The sequence below is a fragment of the Malania oleifera genome, chromosome 7 (assembly GCF_029873635.1).
Source record: "Malania oleifera isolate guangnan ecotype guangnan chromosome 7, ASM2987363v1, whole genome shotgun sequence".
NCBI classification, from domain to species: Eukaryota; Viridiplantae; Streptophyta; class Magnoliopsida; order Santalales; family Ximeniaceae; genus Malania; species Malania oleifera.
In genome coordinates this window covers 88,115,204-88,133,833 of record NC_080423.1, presented here as the reverse complement: position 1 = coordinate 88,133,833, position 18,630 = coordinate 88,115,204, and the positions used below count along the sequence as shown (strand labels likewise).

General features: G+C 37.0%; 1 protein-coding gene across 3 annotated transcripts in view; it reads left to right on the top strand.

The window, feature by feature from the left end:
• The first annotated feature begins 412 nt into the window (after positions 1–412).
• The window catches only part of LOC131160259 (regulatory-associated protein of TOR 1), a 68,172-nt gene continuing 49,954 nt past the window's right edge, over positions 413–18,630 (top strand). Inside the window, exons 1-2 of one of the 3 annotated variants that reach the window (XM_058115714.1) lie at positions 413–1,137; positions 15,948–16,050. In XM_058115714.1, coding sequence (XP_057971697.1) covers positions 847–1,137; positions 15,948–16,050 — 394 coding nt within the window. In that variant the 5' untranslated portion in view covers positions 413–846. Of the gene's footprint in view, positions 1,138–15,942; positions 16,051–18,630 lie in introns of all 3 variants that reach the window. The other 2 variants (XM_058115715.1, XM_058115716.1) reach the window with 2 other exon arrangements.

The window sequence follows — 18,630 nt, the reverse complement described above, 5'->3', positions numbered from 1 at the left end:
CAACTTAAATATTTAATTTATATAATTTTAAAAAAATAAATAGTCTGTCCCCATGGACATGACACGGTGGAAAGACATTAGCAAATAAGAAGTATCGGAAATTTAATTTCAGGTAGATACACTTACAGAATCAGCGGTCTTTATTTATCTTTTAAGTTTTATATTTGTGATTCACAAGAATGTGGAACTCACGCCAGAACTCATTCTCTCTTATCATTGTACCGCACTCTTCGAAATTAAATAAAAGCCCTTAAAATAGAATTTTTATTTCCTTTTAACCCTCACAAAATTTGCCGCTATCAAAGCTGGGGGAAAGAAAATACAAATTAAATTTTTTAAAAAGGGAAAATTAAGACGCGAACTCAAACACTGTCGCTGTCTATTCCCAAAATCCTCTTTTCGGACCTTTATGTTTTTTTAATTTTTTTTTTCTTTCGATTTTTTTTTTTTGTGCCGCCACAGCTGTTGCCATATGCGCCTCCATCCTCTGCTTCGACTCCTAGGGCTTTCTAGGGTTTCAGAGCCTCTGTTCACGCTTCCTTCAAGCATTTCTAGGGTTCGTGGAGCTGGATTCGCTGTCGTTTCTCAGGACGATTTCCATGTGCCGCTGGTTCAGTGGTTTCGTTGATTAGAGAGGTCGTCCGGACTCTCGATCAGAGAAAGAGAAGGCCTTTTTCGTGCTCTATTTTTGGTACACCATTCTCCTGGTTTGTGATTTGGTGAGACAGTTGCTTGGGCTCGATTAGGAGAAAAAAGGTTTATTATTCCTTTTTTTCCTTTTTGGTTTTGAGTTTTGTGCTCTTGTGGGAGGTGGGAAGGGGAGGTGGGGATTGTGCGTGAATTTGAATGGCATTGGGAGATTTGATGGCGTCTCGATTTTCACAATCTTCAGTGGCGGTTTCGAATCACTTGGACGAGTGTTCGGGCCACGAAGATGGGGATTTTGTGACCCAGAGAAGGGATTCGGAGGGTGCTAGCAGTAGTTATGGTAATGCCACGACAGCGACGATAACGAGTATGGTATATTTGCCTCAGACTATGGTGCTGTGTGAGCTTAGGCATGACGCTTTTGAGGCTTGCGTCCCTTCAGGTCCATCTGATAGTGGGTTGGTCTCAAAATGGCGGCCAAAGGACCGAGTAAGCTTTCTGTTTCTTTAGAAACTTGTATGTTCTTCTTGCTTAATCTAAGACTTCAATCAAGTGATTTGGCTGGTGGTGTCGAGCTTCTGTACAACATATTGAGTTAGCATCTAGTCCACACAGTTTTGAGAAAATATGCTAACTAAATGCATCTTATTTGGTTAAACAATATTAAAAAACTTGAAATGTGGTTTAACTAACTCAATTATTATTGATTACTGTCGTTATTCTATAGTTTTGTGTCCACTGGTAATTTAGGCTGAATAGGAAAATGGCATTACTAAACAAATATTATAATAGAAATGATCATACAGTTCAGATTCCGTGGTAACTGTGGTATTTAATATGAATATGGTAAGTTTAGCATAGTTTAGTAGTTAGAGTTGTTTTAAGATCATACTTTCTGAAAGCTGAGGCATGAAAGAGTATCATTGTCAGATTATTTGACATTGGATTTATATTCTGATCAAGGGTGCTTCCAAGGCTGTGATCTCTTTGTTTGCAATGGTAGGCAATTTCTGGTAGCTTAGGTAGCCAAGCGGATTTCTTTTGCATGTGGCATTATAGTTATAATACAAGTGGATTTCTATTCTCTGATTGAGGGTGTCTCTGAGCTTGTGACTGTTTTGATTGCAACACTATGCAATGCCTTTTATGGTAGCGTAGGGTGTCAAGTGTGTTTCTGTTACATGTGACACTGCAGGCATGATAATTTTTTTTTATTATTACTAAAACTCTCAGAATTATACTTAATTTAAAAGTATGTTTCAGTCAGTAATGTGTATGGTGCACATAATGTAGATTGAAGTGAACTGATGAAGAAGGCCGTGAAAAAATGTAAATTGTGAAATCTAACAGAAAATGGATTCTTTGAACTGAGTCAAGCATAAGCACCAAGGAGCTGCATTGTTTCCTGCATACAGTTGTCAGCCAGTTCAAAAGATATGAGGATCGTAGATGATAATTCTATATGAAGACCAAGTTTTGAGTTTAGTTACCTTCCCCTACTTGAATCCTGATGAAATGTGGGTAGGAATCTGAAGGAAGTTGCTGGGATTCTCATCTCGGACCCTATCTTAAATGTTATGATTAGCCTTTAGATCTCATTGCAAGCTTTGATAGGAAAGGATGAGGTTGAATCTCACCATATAAAGTTGCCACACATGGTGCTTTTGATGCTTCAATTCTCATGATTCTTCTGAGATGAAAGTTGTAAAATCAGGTAGTTGAAAGTGAGAATCTTGTAGTTGATTTTTGGTTTTGGAATCATCGTGGAATGACATTCTTGGGAATCTCATTCTTGGATGGGATGTTAGCCTCATGGAAATATTTTTTTTTTTGGTCTGTGTTATAATATTCTAGGAATGTACACAGGATGCGAATCTTAATATGTGGTTCAACATGGGAAACTTGGTTGGCATTTAGAAAAGATTAGCCTTGTACCTTTGATGAACAGTATATGAATAGCCATATTTTCAGCACAAAGATGTATTAAGAATATGTACCAAATTAAATATAGACCTGAAAAAATTCAACCACCTTAAATAAAAAAAATCTAAATCATAATAATACAATTAACCAAAATAACGGATGACAAAATGGTTTTATTCCAACTATTATGTGGGGCTGCAAATGAGTTAAGCAGAGCTGGGCTTTGCCATGCTTAAGCTGGGATATTAAATTTTTAACCGAACTCGAGTCAAGATTAGACCAAGTTAATATACTTGCTCAAGCTTGTTTATTATGCAAATGAACGAGCTCACGAGCCCTTACCAAGCTGAGCTACTAAGATACTCATGAACTATTTGGTTTGCTTGGAACCTCTTACTTTGAGAGGTGAAAGGCTTTTAAAGTTTTGTTAGACAAAAAGGTGAAAAGGGACTCTTAGTAATACTGCCTTAAGAGTTTTTCTGCCCCCACCAAGCTAGCTTATAGACCTTGGGAATTGGTACTATTACTAAATTTAGGTTATGGAGTTTGAGTTAAATAAGACATGCTTTTAGTCCCTATTTTTAAGCTCACTATAGTCTATCAAGCCTAATTCGGCCTTATTAAACTAGCCCATAAATGAGCATAATCCAAGCCTATTCAACGAGCCAAAACTGAGCCTATAGTCGAGCAGCTCATGAGCTGGAACAAGCCAAGCCCATCCATGTTTAGTTTCAACTCCTGTATTAAAAAAGCTGCAAAATTAAGCTTGAGAATCGCTCATTTATATAACGAACAAGATTGAGCCTAGCACTCAAGCTGCTTAATTCATTTGCATTCCTACAATTATGTTATTTAATTATTTTTATTTTTTCTTGATTTCTATTTTTATTATTATTATAGTTATAATAATAACATGTAACAATACTATACATGGGGGGCATTAGTATCCACCCAACCGAAATAGTGGGGGTAATTTAGTCCAAGAAAGAAGATACCCATGGGAATGGGATTCCCATGAAATTTAACCATGGGAATGAGATTCCCATGTTTTGTGGGAATCCTTCATTTCTAGGGAATATGAGATTCCAACCTGAAACGATCATGGAAATATGGCATCCCTTCCCACAAATGTTGAAAGATGGCGTGAGCCAAATGCTCCGATAGTGTCTGTGGAAGAGCTTTGAGGATGTAATTGTTTTTAGCCCTTTGAATGGGCCTGTTGAAGGTATGGTAAGTATGCTGGTGAAAGTTTGCTTGGATAAATGTGGATTAACCAATTAATTGCGAAATGTAGAGTATAAATAATTGAAATATTGTGCATTTTACACCATACATTAGGTTGAAGGAGAAAGGGTGAGAGCTATGAAAATTCATTTTTATTTTTAATTATGAGTAAGGCCACAAAATTATGGTTGCAGTAGAAAGAATTCTGAGTTGAACCTGATTAGAAGAGTGAATGGTTATCCTTGCATCCTTAAAAATGTTCTTCGCTGTTGTTATGTGATCCTTGTGCTCTTTGAAGTGTGTCGATGTTGATATTGTTTTATCACCTAGGTCGTATTACATTTGAGTGCGAACGACATAGTCATCGAATCAAGATTCAACTCATGATTTGAGACCCTATGGGTGTCTTTGGAAACATTTTGGTTAGTGTTGTTTCCATTTTTATATTTTGATTTGTGTTTGTATCTTGTTCATTTCTGTATTCAAAAATTGTTGAAATGTGGTTGTGAAGCCTTTTTTGAAAACATGCTCAAAATTGCAGAAACATGGTTGTGAAGTTTTTTTGGAATCACGTTTTGTTGATGTGTCTTGGATTGGAACCAGAACAGCAAGAGCAAAAATGAGTAATAATCCCCAGTAGAGTGGTATGATTTTCCCAACCTGGATGGCGATTGAGCGAGTGGTCGGAATGTGAGATTATGGGTTTTAAAAAATATTTGACTTGGTTGACACTAACCTACTATTTTCTTAAGTACGGTCAAATCACGTAATTTTTACTATTTGATCTCTAAGCTAAACCTAGGTACTAGAAGCGGTAGTTTAGGCTTGCGTAACCAGAGTAGGGTTTGGGGGTATGTTATGCGAGGGGAAGGTATCAACCCCCCCCCCCCCCCTTAATACCTGTACCATGAACAGTGCTTAATTAGCCACTAATTACCCTTATGAATTGAATTAAGCAAGACTGTTGACTCTTCTGTATTTATTTAATTACTAAGCTTTAAATATTGAACAACCTTGCCATCAAAATAATAACAAACACTTAGACATGAGAACATGATTATTTTTTAGGTTTTTTCGTATCAACACTAACAGTGTTAATGAGCATGCATCTTCAACTATTTAAGCACACATGATTACATCAAAACTATGCACATCCATCAATTCATGCTTATATAACTCATGGACACATACACTTCTGCTCACATGCACACACATGTGTACTAACACACCCATGCATGCATACAAAGTTGCGTATACACACATACTCGCATATGTAAACTCACATCTAACTTTCATGCAAACACATGCATCCATGCATACATACATGCAAACTCACATCCACCTAATCATACACATGCATACATGCATGCATATACATTAAAACAGTTCATACACCTAGATGCATGCACATGCACACTATTATGCATCCACATACATCATGCATAGGTACACTTGCATACACCTTGTACCTATAGCTATGTTCACACACTTGCATATACATATGCATACACATTGTATGCATAGACTCACATTCATTCACACATTCATGCATATGGACTTGTCTGCGCTCAACATTATTATGCACTCATGTATACTCTCACATGCAAACAAGCATGCTTATACACAACATGTACATGCATGCTTGAACATCGACACTTATGTGGATGTAGTACACATGCATGCATATCCGTCCAAACATTCATGTGTCTTTCAGACATTCATGCACATGCGCATACACATACTTATTCATATCTATGCATACATCTATGGTCATGCATGCACACATGCCAACTCTTTCACATTCATGGTCACACCTTCACATGCATTCATGCAAAATGCATACACCCACATGCATCTACACAATCTACCTTGCATGCAAGCACATACTTGATCACACATCATACACCTAGCATGCCACATTCACATGCGTATGAAACATGCATGCTCATGCTCACGCTCACATCATGCATGCTTTGAAACAATAAAATACATTTATTCACATCCTCCTTATGCATTCACTTGCATTCTTCACCATTTTCATGCATGGACATGCAAACACACACACTAACATGTACCTCTCACTTGTGTCCCTGGAAATTTGTCTCCTAGGTAGCTCATTTGTTCTTTCCTCTTATTCGGTTTAAAGTGGGTAATGGCTAAAAAGTTTGCTTTTGTGGGGACATGTGGATGGGGGAGTCTTTGTTGGAGTTGAAATTTTCTCATTTATTCAAACCTTCATTGCTTTATAACGCTCCCATCAGCTCCTTCATTTCTTTTGAGGGAGGTTTTTATTCTTAGAATTTCCATTTCTTTAGGTATCTCATTGCAAGAGAATTTGAAGAGCTCACTATCCTTCTTCTCTATTTGACCATCCTATTCCTACCATTCATGAGGACGGAAGAGCTGGGGAGTGGGATTCCTCGAGTACATTCACTTCTAAAACCTTTCTATCTCACCTTCGAAAACCTCCTTCCCCAACCTTTTTTGTTGGAACCACATTTTTGGAGAACTAAGGTCCCTGGGAAGATTCAGGATTTTGGTTGGACCATGATCTTGGAAAGGAATAACATGTAGGATTTGATTATGAGGAGAAGGCCCCATAAATCTCTCGATCCTAACATGTGCTTCATGTGTTTTATGCAAGCAATGAAACAAGCGCCCTTCTTTTTTTGCATTACAGGGTAGCATTAGAGGTTTGAAATGCCCTTTTTCCTTTTGTAGGGGAACAGTGGGTGGCCCCGAGAAAGGTGGGAGACTTGTTATTGGTCAATTTCTGGGGTTTTGTTAAGAAATACTTAGAAACGGAATCTCTTTGGTTTGCAGTTGTCTTTGCTGTCCTTTGGACCTTGTGGATTGAGAGGAATGCTAGGATTTCTAAAGATCTCTCAACCTGTCTACGATTACTTTGGGATTGAGCAACTTTCCTCGCATCCCTCTGGGTGCACTCTCTTGGATTTTTTCAGAGATTACTGCTGTCCACCAGCAGCGCTCTTGTAATTGATACTTGCATTTTTTTTCCTGGTTCCTTTAGTAGTTTATAGTGTTTGTATCTTTCTTACTGAGAGAAGACTCCTTCTCCTCTATTATGTACTTTTTTTATTGCTTTAATAGAATTTCCTTTTATCCCCCCCAAAAAAAAACAAGGACACATGCATGCATACACACCCCTACACACATATAACATCCACTTATGCATGAACAACTCCACACACTGCCATGGATAAACTCATTCTACAGCGCACTCGTAATAAATGCAGACATAAGTAAAGAGAGCTCATAGAGAGGGATGTTATCCAGGGAATTCTCTTTGTCCTCTATCGTGTACTTTGTTTATTGCTTTAATAAAATTGTTTTCTACCGAAAAAAAATGGAACATGTGTGCATATACACGCCTACACACATATATGTTCACTCATGTAGTAATAAATGACCATGGATAAACTCACTCTAAAGCACACTCACAAAAAATACACGCATAAGGGAGACCCCAGAGAGAGAGAGAGAGAGAGAGAGAGAAGCTTACAGGGGAGTGGTGCAGAGGGAGGCAGGTGAGAGGTCCCAAGGAGAGTCCCCTGTTGTAGGCTGTGATCTAGGTATTTACAGAGGACAAAAAAAAGAGGGGGGAGTTAGAGGGAGCAGGCAAAGGAAGTGGCAGGGGAGTGTGGCAGGAACACAGCAACAAGTTGGTCTTGGGTAAACCAAAGAAAGGAAATTTTTCATCATTTTGAAAAGTTTAGGAAGGTGGACTAGGTGGGAAAGATGGTCTAGAATCAAAGGGTTTCACTAGAGGGGCTTATGCATGTAAAGGAAGACGCATCCCCATTGTTAATGGCGGGATTACTGTCAAAAAATGGGTAGGAAGAGACTGGACGAGTGTAGCGTGCACAGGGAGAAGAAGAAGACTAGGAGAGGGGCCATACCCTTTTTTTAATTTTAAAATCATTTAGTGGAATGATTCCATTTTAGGGCGGGACATGCTTGTTTGTTTTTATTTTAAAATACTTTAGTTAGTGCAACAACAATGTTGCCTCTGTTACCCTGAGCGCGTAGGTGTCCACATGTAGGCGCTTGCACCCACGTGCCTATTAATTTTTTTTTAAATTTTTTTTGAATTTACCAAAATAAAGAAATCAAAATAAAAATTTCCAAAAATTCTAGAAATTTTAGAGAGGTGAAAAATATTAGGAAAAAGAGAAAAACCCTAAAAGATGGGGGTTTTCTTGATTTTGGTGCAAAAAGTACAAAATCTCTTTGGACTGTTTCAAGCATTTTGGACCATTCCGAATTACCTAAAAATGCCAAAAATGGCTAAAAATGGGTAAAAATGCCTCGAAATGGCAAAAAATTGGGCGGAGAGTGGGGACAGTCGGGGTTTGATCTGTCTAGTTTTTGGCCGTGTCCTGGGTTAGCCTAGACATAATTCATTGCTGAGTGCTGACATGTTTCATAATTTGAGAACCATAATGTGTTATCAAATGCGTTTCACATGGTTCAATTTTTGAAAAAGTGGAAATGGAAAAGCAAAGGGGTGCAAATTAAACCTTCCCTGAACACTTGAAATTCTAAGATTTTGTCAAAAAAGGTACAATTTCTTAAGCCAATGCAAATACCTAAACCAAGTATTTGGTAGAACCTTTAGTTTTGGTGCAAGTTTCTGAAATTATTTTTAAATGAATGTTTATTTGTAAAAGAAACTAAAGGTATATAATTTTTAAGAGTAAAAAAGAAAGTTAAAAGAAAACTGGACTTTGAGTTATCAAAGCTTTAAAAATTATTTATTGAAAAAAGTTTCTTTTTAGATAGGAAAAGAAATTTATTAAGAGAGAAGAAGAAAGTGCAAAAGCTGGAGAGCAAGTTACCTTTCAATAACCGATGAAATTACAGAAGAGCTGCCCTGTTTTCCTTGTACCGATTAGTTAGAAACAGCAGAACCTCCCCTAACGAAAGAAAGATAAAACTACTCTATTGTGCAATAAATTATTCTCAAGGACAGTGAGGCAATTGAAGAGTCCATGGGCTTTCAAAATCTATATAAAAAATTTTGGAATCTGATATTTTTTGAATAAGTTGAAAAAGAGAGAAAAGTTAATGGGTTTTGTTTATTTCAGCTTTAAAGAGCTTAGGGAAAAGGTTTTTAGTTCATTTTCAATATTGTGAGTTTTGGATTCACTACATATTCAGGTTTAGCTAGTATCCAATTGGATATTAGTTGTATCATCCTCTTACTGAGTCATGATCTGCACTGAGAATTATTTCAGGTGAGAATTGTCTTTGGTTATCCAGTCATATTCAAATTAGTAGGTACATGTATTGAATTGTGAATTGTATGGTTTTAACAACAATATTGAGGGACAATCCTTTCTAAATGGATTTTGAGCATGTGCCTTATCTTTGCCTTGAATGCGCACTATCATTTGAAAGAAAATGTGCAAACTGATATCCTAAACATTTCAAAGTTCAAACTATTTTCATGATCTAATATGTAACTATCAATTGTTTTTGGAAATTTTAAGGTTTGATGAGTTTTAGAGATTTGTTCAGATTAGGGGATTCTCTTCACAAACACGTTTGGTTAGATTTTGTAGCCAAATTGTACTTAAATTCAAACACACCCAAAATGCAGGAGTCCCAACTAAAAAAGTGCAAAAAGCGTGCTTTTTTGTAGAAATGTGTATGCTTCATTTTCTCATGCGTTTGCCTTTTGAGATTTGGTATTTTGAATTGTGTCTCAAGGTGTTTTAGGCATGCCTCATCTCGAGGTTTGGTTCGGCATGTTATTGTGCATATTTAGGAATGGGTTTATATTAAATATTGGAATCCCATCTCCTATTCTGACTTTTTTTTAGATAAAATATTGCAAAGAACTTATGAATCTATTGAATTGTCAGTGTTCAATTTAATAATTTACTACTTTATTTTCTGATCATCTTGAATGGCCATGCCAGGGAAATATAAAGCTGGTTTGGCTTTTTGAAGGGCTGCAATTTGGAAATATTTTTTAAAAGTAATTAAAAAAAAGATTTATTAGGAGGAAGGAGAGAAATACAAAAGGCCAGGACATGGTGCCAGAGTTTTGCAAGAACTTTTAATGTTGTGGATTATTGGAAATGGTTTTTTAAGGATGAGATAGATGTTGCAACAACTCATTATACTCTGGTAGAGAAGTATTGAATATGGAAGTAGAAGGAGAAGAAGAAAAGGTTTGAAAGTTCTGAAACCTTTTACCTATTTGCTTAGTACTAGATTGTGTACACAATCCTCAAATAATGATGTGATTTGAAATTTGCTCCAAATGTCTAAATACTTCTCTATTGAATTAGCAGATCATGGACACATTATAAATTCTTAAAGGATTCTTACTTCTGCTAGCACCAGGGACTCAAAATGAAAACCTCACAACTAGAAACATTGATCTGTCAACTGGACTATTCAAATATTTTTTGGCTTAATAACCACTAAATCTAATAGTCCCTTGTGAGTTTGATGAATCATGTCAATGTTCCTCTATTGTTTATTATGTCTTTGAAGGTGTTGAAAACTTTGATAAGTTAACTGGTTCAACACTCTTGTTTTTCTCTGATTTTGTGGCTAAGTGTGCATTATGTGTTGTATCCATAGTTCTGTTATTGAAAGAAAATGCCACTTGGGAATTTAATTTTAAACACTTATGCTATTCTTAGCCATATCATTAAGCACGTTGCAATGACAGAAAATTTACAATTTGTTTGGCATTCTGGGACGTCTGCTATTGTAGGGCAATATGATTATCCAGTTTAATGGCTTGAACTGGAAAATCAGAAATTTGGAATAAAAACTGTAAAAAAACTTTAACTTGATGATTTTAGGGGCCATTTGCGTTGTACCATCTTGCCCTTTTTTTTTTAAGTGAAAAAAACATAAGCTGTTCTTTTTCTGGGCTGTCACTATTAAAACAAAATGTACCCAGAAGGACCGGTCACATATAAATCCCAAGAACCTAGCAAAGCCCGATGCTTCTAAGAAAGATGTATGGGCAAAATTTGCTGCCCATTTTGAGCAAATATGAAATGCTAAAAAAAAAACCATTTTCTTTAAGGTTAACAAAAATAAAACAATCTTCGATTATAAATAAAATAATTTAATGACTTGCTAATATATATGATGTAATAACAAGTAGACTCTGGAAGTTTACAAATAAGTCCCATGTTCAAACTCAATCCTATGCGCCATCAATTCTTTAATCTTTATATTTGCTTTTTTTTTGTTTTTTGTTTTCTCTGGGATCCTCAATTTGTCCACAAATAAAATTAAAGTCTCAGAGCCATCAGCTGAACATGCTGCATTATTCTAAGGACAAGCAATGCTTTTATGTTTTTGCCACGCCACATATTTTTTTGTTTTTTGTTTTCTCTGGGATCCTCAATTTGTCCACAAATAAAATTAAAGTCTCAGAGCCATCAGCTGAACACGCTGCATTATTCCAAGGACAAGCAATGCTTTTATGTTTTTGCTACGCCACATATTTGCCTCCCTCCTCCCCCCCCCCCCCGGGCCCCACCAAATGGCTTGTGGCCTTTTCTCAATGCAGCCTGCAGGTGATAACTTGAGTCAGGACCTTTGTACAGGTTTAATTTGTAGTTGGTTTAACACTGCATATTATTTACCTTTGTATAACTGATGTTTGGCCTTTTAGTCCTCTTCCTCCCAGGCTAACATGGGCGTCCTCCCTCTAACCTTGTGACTTTATCTTGATTAGGATGCATTCTCCATTATGACCCTTCATTTACAAAATGCAAAAAAAAAAAAAAAAAAAGAAAAAAAAGAACAAGTTATAAAATAATTTACTACAAGTTTGTGAATTATATAGCAATTATTCTTTATTATTATTATTTTGAATATCCTCATTGCCAGCTAAAAGAATCTCCCGGGATGTGTTTGTCCTAGATTGTCTAAAATGGCAAGAAGGGATTCGTATAGCTGACCACTTAAGACTTGGAGGTGGTTGTATCAATTAAATCTCTCTTGTGGAGAGTATTGTGGTGCTTTGAAGTTAGCAATTCATCATATTGACAGACGTCTTTTTAAGAATATCAACAAAATTGTCCATAGACATCCAAATATTAATGAATAATCTAAGTTTATCAGTCTGGTCATGTGAAAATGAGAAAATAAATATTTTTGTGAATTTTATCCAAAAATAAAGTAATATTGTTGATGTTGAATCTGAATATTAAATAATTAGAAAAAATTCTCCTTGTTCTTCTTTTTCTTCTTAATAAAAATAATCTTTTTCAATGAAAAAATAAATAATTGGAAAAAGTTGAAAGAATGATGATAAATGTTCTTAATTAGTCTACAGTCAAATTGGTCTGTAGAACATTTAGTTGGATTTTGAAATAAAAAAGTTTCTGATGATTCTGTACATTTCTAGAACGGGCAGTAAACATGTCTGTGAAGTTGCCAATTTTCGAACAATATTTATGATAGTGATGATTCTTGATGGATATGACCTGTTTGAAGGTATTCTTGTTACATTTGGTTCATGGAACAGAATAGCTGGGGTGGCAAAATAGGTCAACAGGTCAGGTTTGGGTCGGATTGTTAACAGGTGAGACTTATACAGTTTGGATTTGGGTTGATTTGTTTATAAATGGGTATGTAAAATGTAAACCTAAAGCTGCCCAATTAATTAACGGGTACCCATTAATAAGTATAAAAATATATATAAACAATTGCAAAAGAGCTGCCCTATGTTAAGAGGTGATTGAATCTCATGTGATGACCCTCCTCTCGCAGAATAAAAGGTGAGAAACCTCCAAAGATCTTCCACTACTGCCAACTCTTAGGCCTTTAAGGAGTCCTCTGTCAGTGGCCTTTTCCATCATGAGGCTCAACACTTCCATCACCACACAATGAAGAAGAAGGGAGATGAATGATTCCCTTGTCTTAGACCTCTGGAGGAGCCAAAGAAGTCAGAGGGGCACCCATTTATGAGCACTGAGAAGCTTGGAGTACTTTTGCAATGGGTGATCCAACTACACCATTGCTCCTTGAAACCCATCTTTCTAAGAAGATAAAGTAGAAATTCCCAGTTGACATGATCAAAAGCTTTTTCCATTTCTAGCTTACACACCACACCACTTCTTCTTCCTCACTTATAGATATCCACCACCTCATTAGTGATGAAGGCTGCATCCATGATCTGTCTTCTGACTACACAAAGGCATGTTGGTGATGCCCGATAACTTCTGGAATGGCTTTTTTGATCCTTTAGCAAGAATCTTATACATACTCCCCACCAGGCTGATTGGACAAAAGTCCTTGATGCTAACAGCCCCAAATTTCTTTGCAATCAGAGCAAGAAATGGCGTTAATGTTGTGCACGAATCTACTTGATCTAAATAAATCCTCTAAAGTGTTGATAAGGTCCTGTTTGAGAGTGTCCCAATTGAACCCAAAAAAAAAAAAAAAAGGATAAGGAGAAACCATCAGGGCCGGGTGCTTTGCCACCATTGCAATCTCTTATAGCTTGGAGGATTTCAGCTTCTTTGAAGGGTCTCTCTAGCCACTCTGCAGAAGAGGGTGTTGAGCGATTTAAAATTAATTACATCCACAACAGGTCTCCAGATTTCAATTTTGGAATAAAGGGCTTTGTAAAACTCACAAATGCCTCTTTGATTCTCCCTTCCTCGACCAAGGTATTCTATCCGATTTCAATGCTTGAAATGATGTTCAGCTTGCGGTGAGCATTTTCAGTCCGGTGGAAAAAATTTAGTGTTCCGATCTCCCTCTTTGAGCCATAAGGCTCTAGATTTCTGCCTCCAGGTGGTCTCTTCGAGCCTAATGATCTTTGACATTCCTTCTTCAACAATACCCTCAAGCATTAGGTCAGCACCTTCAAGCGTCAATTCAAGGGTTTTTCTGGAATATTCCTTTTCATAGAATGTGGAAGATTGGGAACTTCACCAATTTCACTGATTTCTACAATCATCTTTACAAGATCCAGCCTCAAAACACTCATGACCTTCCTGCTTTGTCCTTGGACAAGAAGGGGGTCTTCACTGTTAGATCCTTTTACAGGATCCAGGAGTCAGTCAACATTCACTCCCCTTGGTCTCAATTATGGAAAACAGCTGCCCCAAATAAGGTTGCGTTTTTTTACCTGGGAAGCAGCTCATGGTAAGATCTTGACCCTGGACAACCTGCAGAGAAGGGGGTTCTCTACTGCCAAAAGATGCGCCCTTTGCATGGTTGAGGCTGAATCAATAGACCATACCCTTCTCCACTGCCCCTGGACTAGAAATCTTTGGATGTTGCCTTGACTCTTATTGGACACAGGTGGGTTACCGCCAGATCTGTTTTAGGGGAGCTCTGGGCCTGGAGAGGGATTTGGACAACAAAGGAAAAGAGGAAGGCTTTGTCTCTCATTCCTCTCGCAATTTTCTGGTGTGTATGGAAAGAGAGGAATAGAAGAGTTTTCAAAAATTCAATCTCGATGCTTCAGTTCAGCAAAGAACAGTGCTTACTGCAGTTACTAGTTGGCATAGTGGCTTGTAGCAAATGAGTTTAAATGTAGTTTTTGATTTTTGTGATGGGTGCTTGATTTCTTGTACTTCGATTTGGTATCTCCTTGACGCCCTTTTAAAAAATTCATTTTGTACTAATAAAAAAAATAAATATATAATATTTTTTTTTTCAATTTTTTAATTAATATTTCTACAAATATGAGTTAAAATTTTTAAAAGTACAGATTTATTATTTTTCTCTTTAACATTTGAACAAATGTGAGTTAAAATTAAAAAGCATAACTTATTGTGGCTACTTGTAATTTTTCTCTTTAATATTTCAACTAATATTACTTAAAATATATATTTTTTTTAGAAAAAAGCACCTATGGGCTAAAGGGTGGCTCGTTGGGTACCCGGCACAAACCTGCTGAATCCGTTAAAATAAATGGCTTGTGTTTGGGTTGACCCGATTATAAACGGGTTAGTATACCCTTTTTGATAGAAAAAGAAATTCATTGATAGATTCATTACGTACAAACTCTTCTTAACAAATTTTGGAATGCTCCAGGAAAAACCAGGCCACTATACCTTAAACATGAACTCAATTTAAACAGGTGGGTCACGGGTCACTGTTGGGCATTGGCCCATTTTGCCACCCCTCTAAATAGGGTGGAATGAAATAGCTGTTGTATGTGAGTTTAGTAATTTTTAAAAATAAAATTGATGGTATTTGAAGGCAATTGACTATGACAAGTTGGTGCTATTCCAACCAACATTGATTCAACTTGGAAATTGGAATAAGTATTCCTGACTTTCACCATGGAATGTCTATTTTTATGCTATTCCACTTTGGTTGGATAAAACCAACATGTTCATTTGCCTTACGATAACACCACATTTTTTTTTTTTTTTTGTAAACTACTATATTTATATACACAAGTTATTTCATTCTATGTACCAAACATAACCTTTGACAGTGTAAAGGGAGTGTTGATTAATACATTAGGTGTTGGATATATTCATGGATATTTTAGAAGCTAATTGTTTGTAAGGATTGATGAATACCAAGGAGCTTAAAAACTTCATTTTATGCTCTTTCCCTTCTGAGATCATTTTCAACATTTCAAATCTAAACTATCTATGGAATGTGATAAGATATCGAGGCTCTTAGAGCCACCCCTGACCTCTGGGCATGCACTTGGGGCTGTGTGCAGGATGGGTAGCTTTAAAATTGAGCTGAATGGAGATTCATAATGTTGATCCCAAATAGTTGTGAGAAAGGCTTTGACATTTTTGTTGCGGCTTCCCCACCCTCTGTGTCTCTCTTACTCTGTATCCGTGTGAATCAATTTCAGGCTATTTTCTGTAGGTAAGGAAATAGCATTCGTATTTTTAAGAAATGATTGCTATGGAGTATGGTCCTCAGACTAGTATAAATTTTGAAAAATTTGATTTAGCCACAACTAATACACAAAATGAATTTCCTGTTGTTTGCAAGATCTGCGTCTGATTTGCCATAAGAATTTTATTTACAAGACTACAAGCTGTCTCTTTTGCACTAGTTTCATGTTACAGCTTTTTTGGTGAATGCTTGTGCTAGGTGCGTAAAATCGACAGTCTGTATTTTCATATTTGTTTGTTTAACCTGACAACTTTTTAGTGCAGATGAAGACAGGATGCGTAGCTCTTGTGTTATGCTTAAATATTAGGGTTGATCCGCCAGATGTGATTAAAATATCTCCTTGTGCCAGAATGGAGTGTTGGATAGGTATGTCTATCACTATTGACTATTTCCTATTGTTTTATTTGTTAAATTGGCACTTTTAGGGTGCGTTTGGTATCACTGCTGTTGCTAGTTTTTGGTTTTGTTTTATTAGGGTGTGAAACCAAAGTGCGAAAATGCATTTGGTTGTGTTGTCTTTAGGAAGCCCAATGAAAACTGTTTCTTTTGTTTCATTAAAAGACAGAAACCACAAAAAGTTGTTTTCGGTTGTTTCCAAAATGTGATGTGCCTTTTAAAAAATGTTCCTAGGTCACATATTTGATTCTCCCTAATTTCTGACCAGCTGTTTTGCGTATCCATGCCAACTTGAAACCAACTTCTGAGTTTGCATTCTGCATGCAGCAGCTCCCAAAGACCCCCAAGAAGATTCCAGCCCTCCAGCCGGGTACTCTCTTTCTGGCTGGAGCTGACTCCTCTCTCTCTCTCTCTCTCTCCCCTCTTCCCCTGGTATACATTTTTCTACACCCTATTCCTGTCTCCCTCGTCTCTGATGCCATTGGCCACTTTTGGCAATCTGGTTACACTTACCCCAGGGCTCGTCTGCAGAACAGTGGGGAAGCCCATATACAGTGATGGCCAGCTGACTGTCTGCTCCTTCCACAGCAGATCTTCGCCCGTTTACTGCTAGTCTCTGCGCCATCCAAACATGGCAAGGCAACAGCAGTGGGTGATAGTCTTTGAGATTTTTCGATTGCGATGAGTCAATGGAATTATTTGGCGCTGAGGCTCCTTTCTGGTGATTACCCTCTCTTTTTTATCTCTGTCATATTCAAGTAGGGTCTTCTCCAGCAATGATCTGCATGGTGAGGGCTTTTTTCCCTATAAATATCCTTAGCCCTGCCTCGCCCGTGGCAGAGGCAGATTAACATGGATGTTTTGGACCTTTTGGTACAAGTAACTGCAAAGAACAGGAATCTTTTTCCTATTGTCAATTTTTGGCTAGGTTTTTCTAATGTCAGTTTAACCCAAAGAACCCGTGGATCTTTACAGCTTGAACTCACAGTCGGAATAGGGAAAAAAAAACACCAAAACAGGGTTTCAATTTTTATTTATATATTTTATAGGAACCAAACAGGTTGACAATCTTCTGTTTTAGTTTCTGTTTCTGGTTTTGGTATTCAGAATTTTCGACAGTGATATCAAACGCCTCCCTTATTTTTTCTCGATGCTGCACAAAATGTTATATATAGATTTTATATGTTCTATTTGTTCTGCATGATCTCTTAAGTATATATCAGTACACTTTCCTGTGTACAATGTGATGAACAAATTTTTAGTGGTTCTTTTGGTTTATTGTGAATTAATGTCATTAGTCTGATAAAGATCTCTAGTCCAATGAAGTGACGAAAACAGACTATCTTGGCAAATTTTCTCAAGTAAAGTGGGGAGTTATTTCCCTTTAAACATAACTATGTCTCAGGTTTATTCCTGCTACAATTTAGAATTTATAGGGACTGTTGGGGTTTTGTTTTTCCTTTAGCATCCTTGATCTAATTTTTTATCCCTCTATTGTAGTGTACTTTATTGTGTTTAACTTGCTTCGTCTATAGTTCGTTTTCAGCATGATCTCCCTCTCTCTCTTACATAGACTAATCTTAATTTTTCTTACATTTTTACTCATATCTAGACTTTCTCATTTTTGTTGAGCTCATTTGAAGGAAATGAGAAAATGAGGAGTTGGAGATGAAAGACCAAATTCAAATGGGTCAAGGATGGTGATTGCAACTCTTCTTTCTTTCATAGACCAGCTAATGGAGAGAAGTAAGAATTTGATTAGGGAGTTAGATTTTGGGGGATGGGATAGTTTCTAATAATCAAGGTCATATTGCTTTTGTTATCACCAACTTCTTTCAAAACTTTTATTTAGAGGAGGATCATTGTAGGCCAATGATAGAGGGATGAGATTGGAACCCTACATCTGCAAATCAGAAGTGTTCGTTAGAGAGACCTTTGATGAGGAGGAAGTTGGGGGGGGGGGGGGTTCCCTTTTTGGGATGGATAGGGATAAGGGTCCAAGCCTGGATGGTTTTAACGTTGCTTTCTTTCAAGATTGTTGGGATATAGTAAAGGAGGATTTGTTGAAAATTTTTAGCGAGTTCTTTGATGATGGAGTCCTTAATAAGAGTATTAATTCCTCCTTTGTAGCCTTGGTTTCGAAGAAATCTAATTCTATTAAAGTGGAGGATTTTAGACCTATTAGTCTTGTTTCTAGTGTGTGTAATATTATTACTAAAGTTTTTGCTATTAGGTTGAGCGCAGTGCTTGATGATACGATCTCTAGTGCTCAAAGTGCGTTTGTTGTGGGGAGGCAGATTGTGGATGTTATTTTAGTTGCCAATGAGGTGGTGGAGGATATTCGTAGGAATAATAAGAGGGGGTTTGTCTTTAAACTAGATTTTGAGAGAGCCTACGATAAAGTGAGCTGGAGTTTTTTGGATAGAGTTCTTATGAGAAAGGGTGTTGGCGTGCATTGGTGGCATTAGATCAGAGGTTGTTTGTCTAATGTGTGGTTTTTGGTAATTGTGAATGGTGAGCCTAAATCTTGGCTTGGTGCTTTGAAGGGTT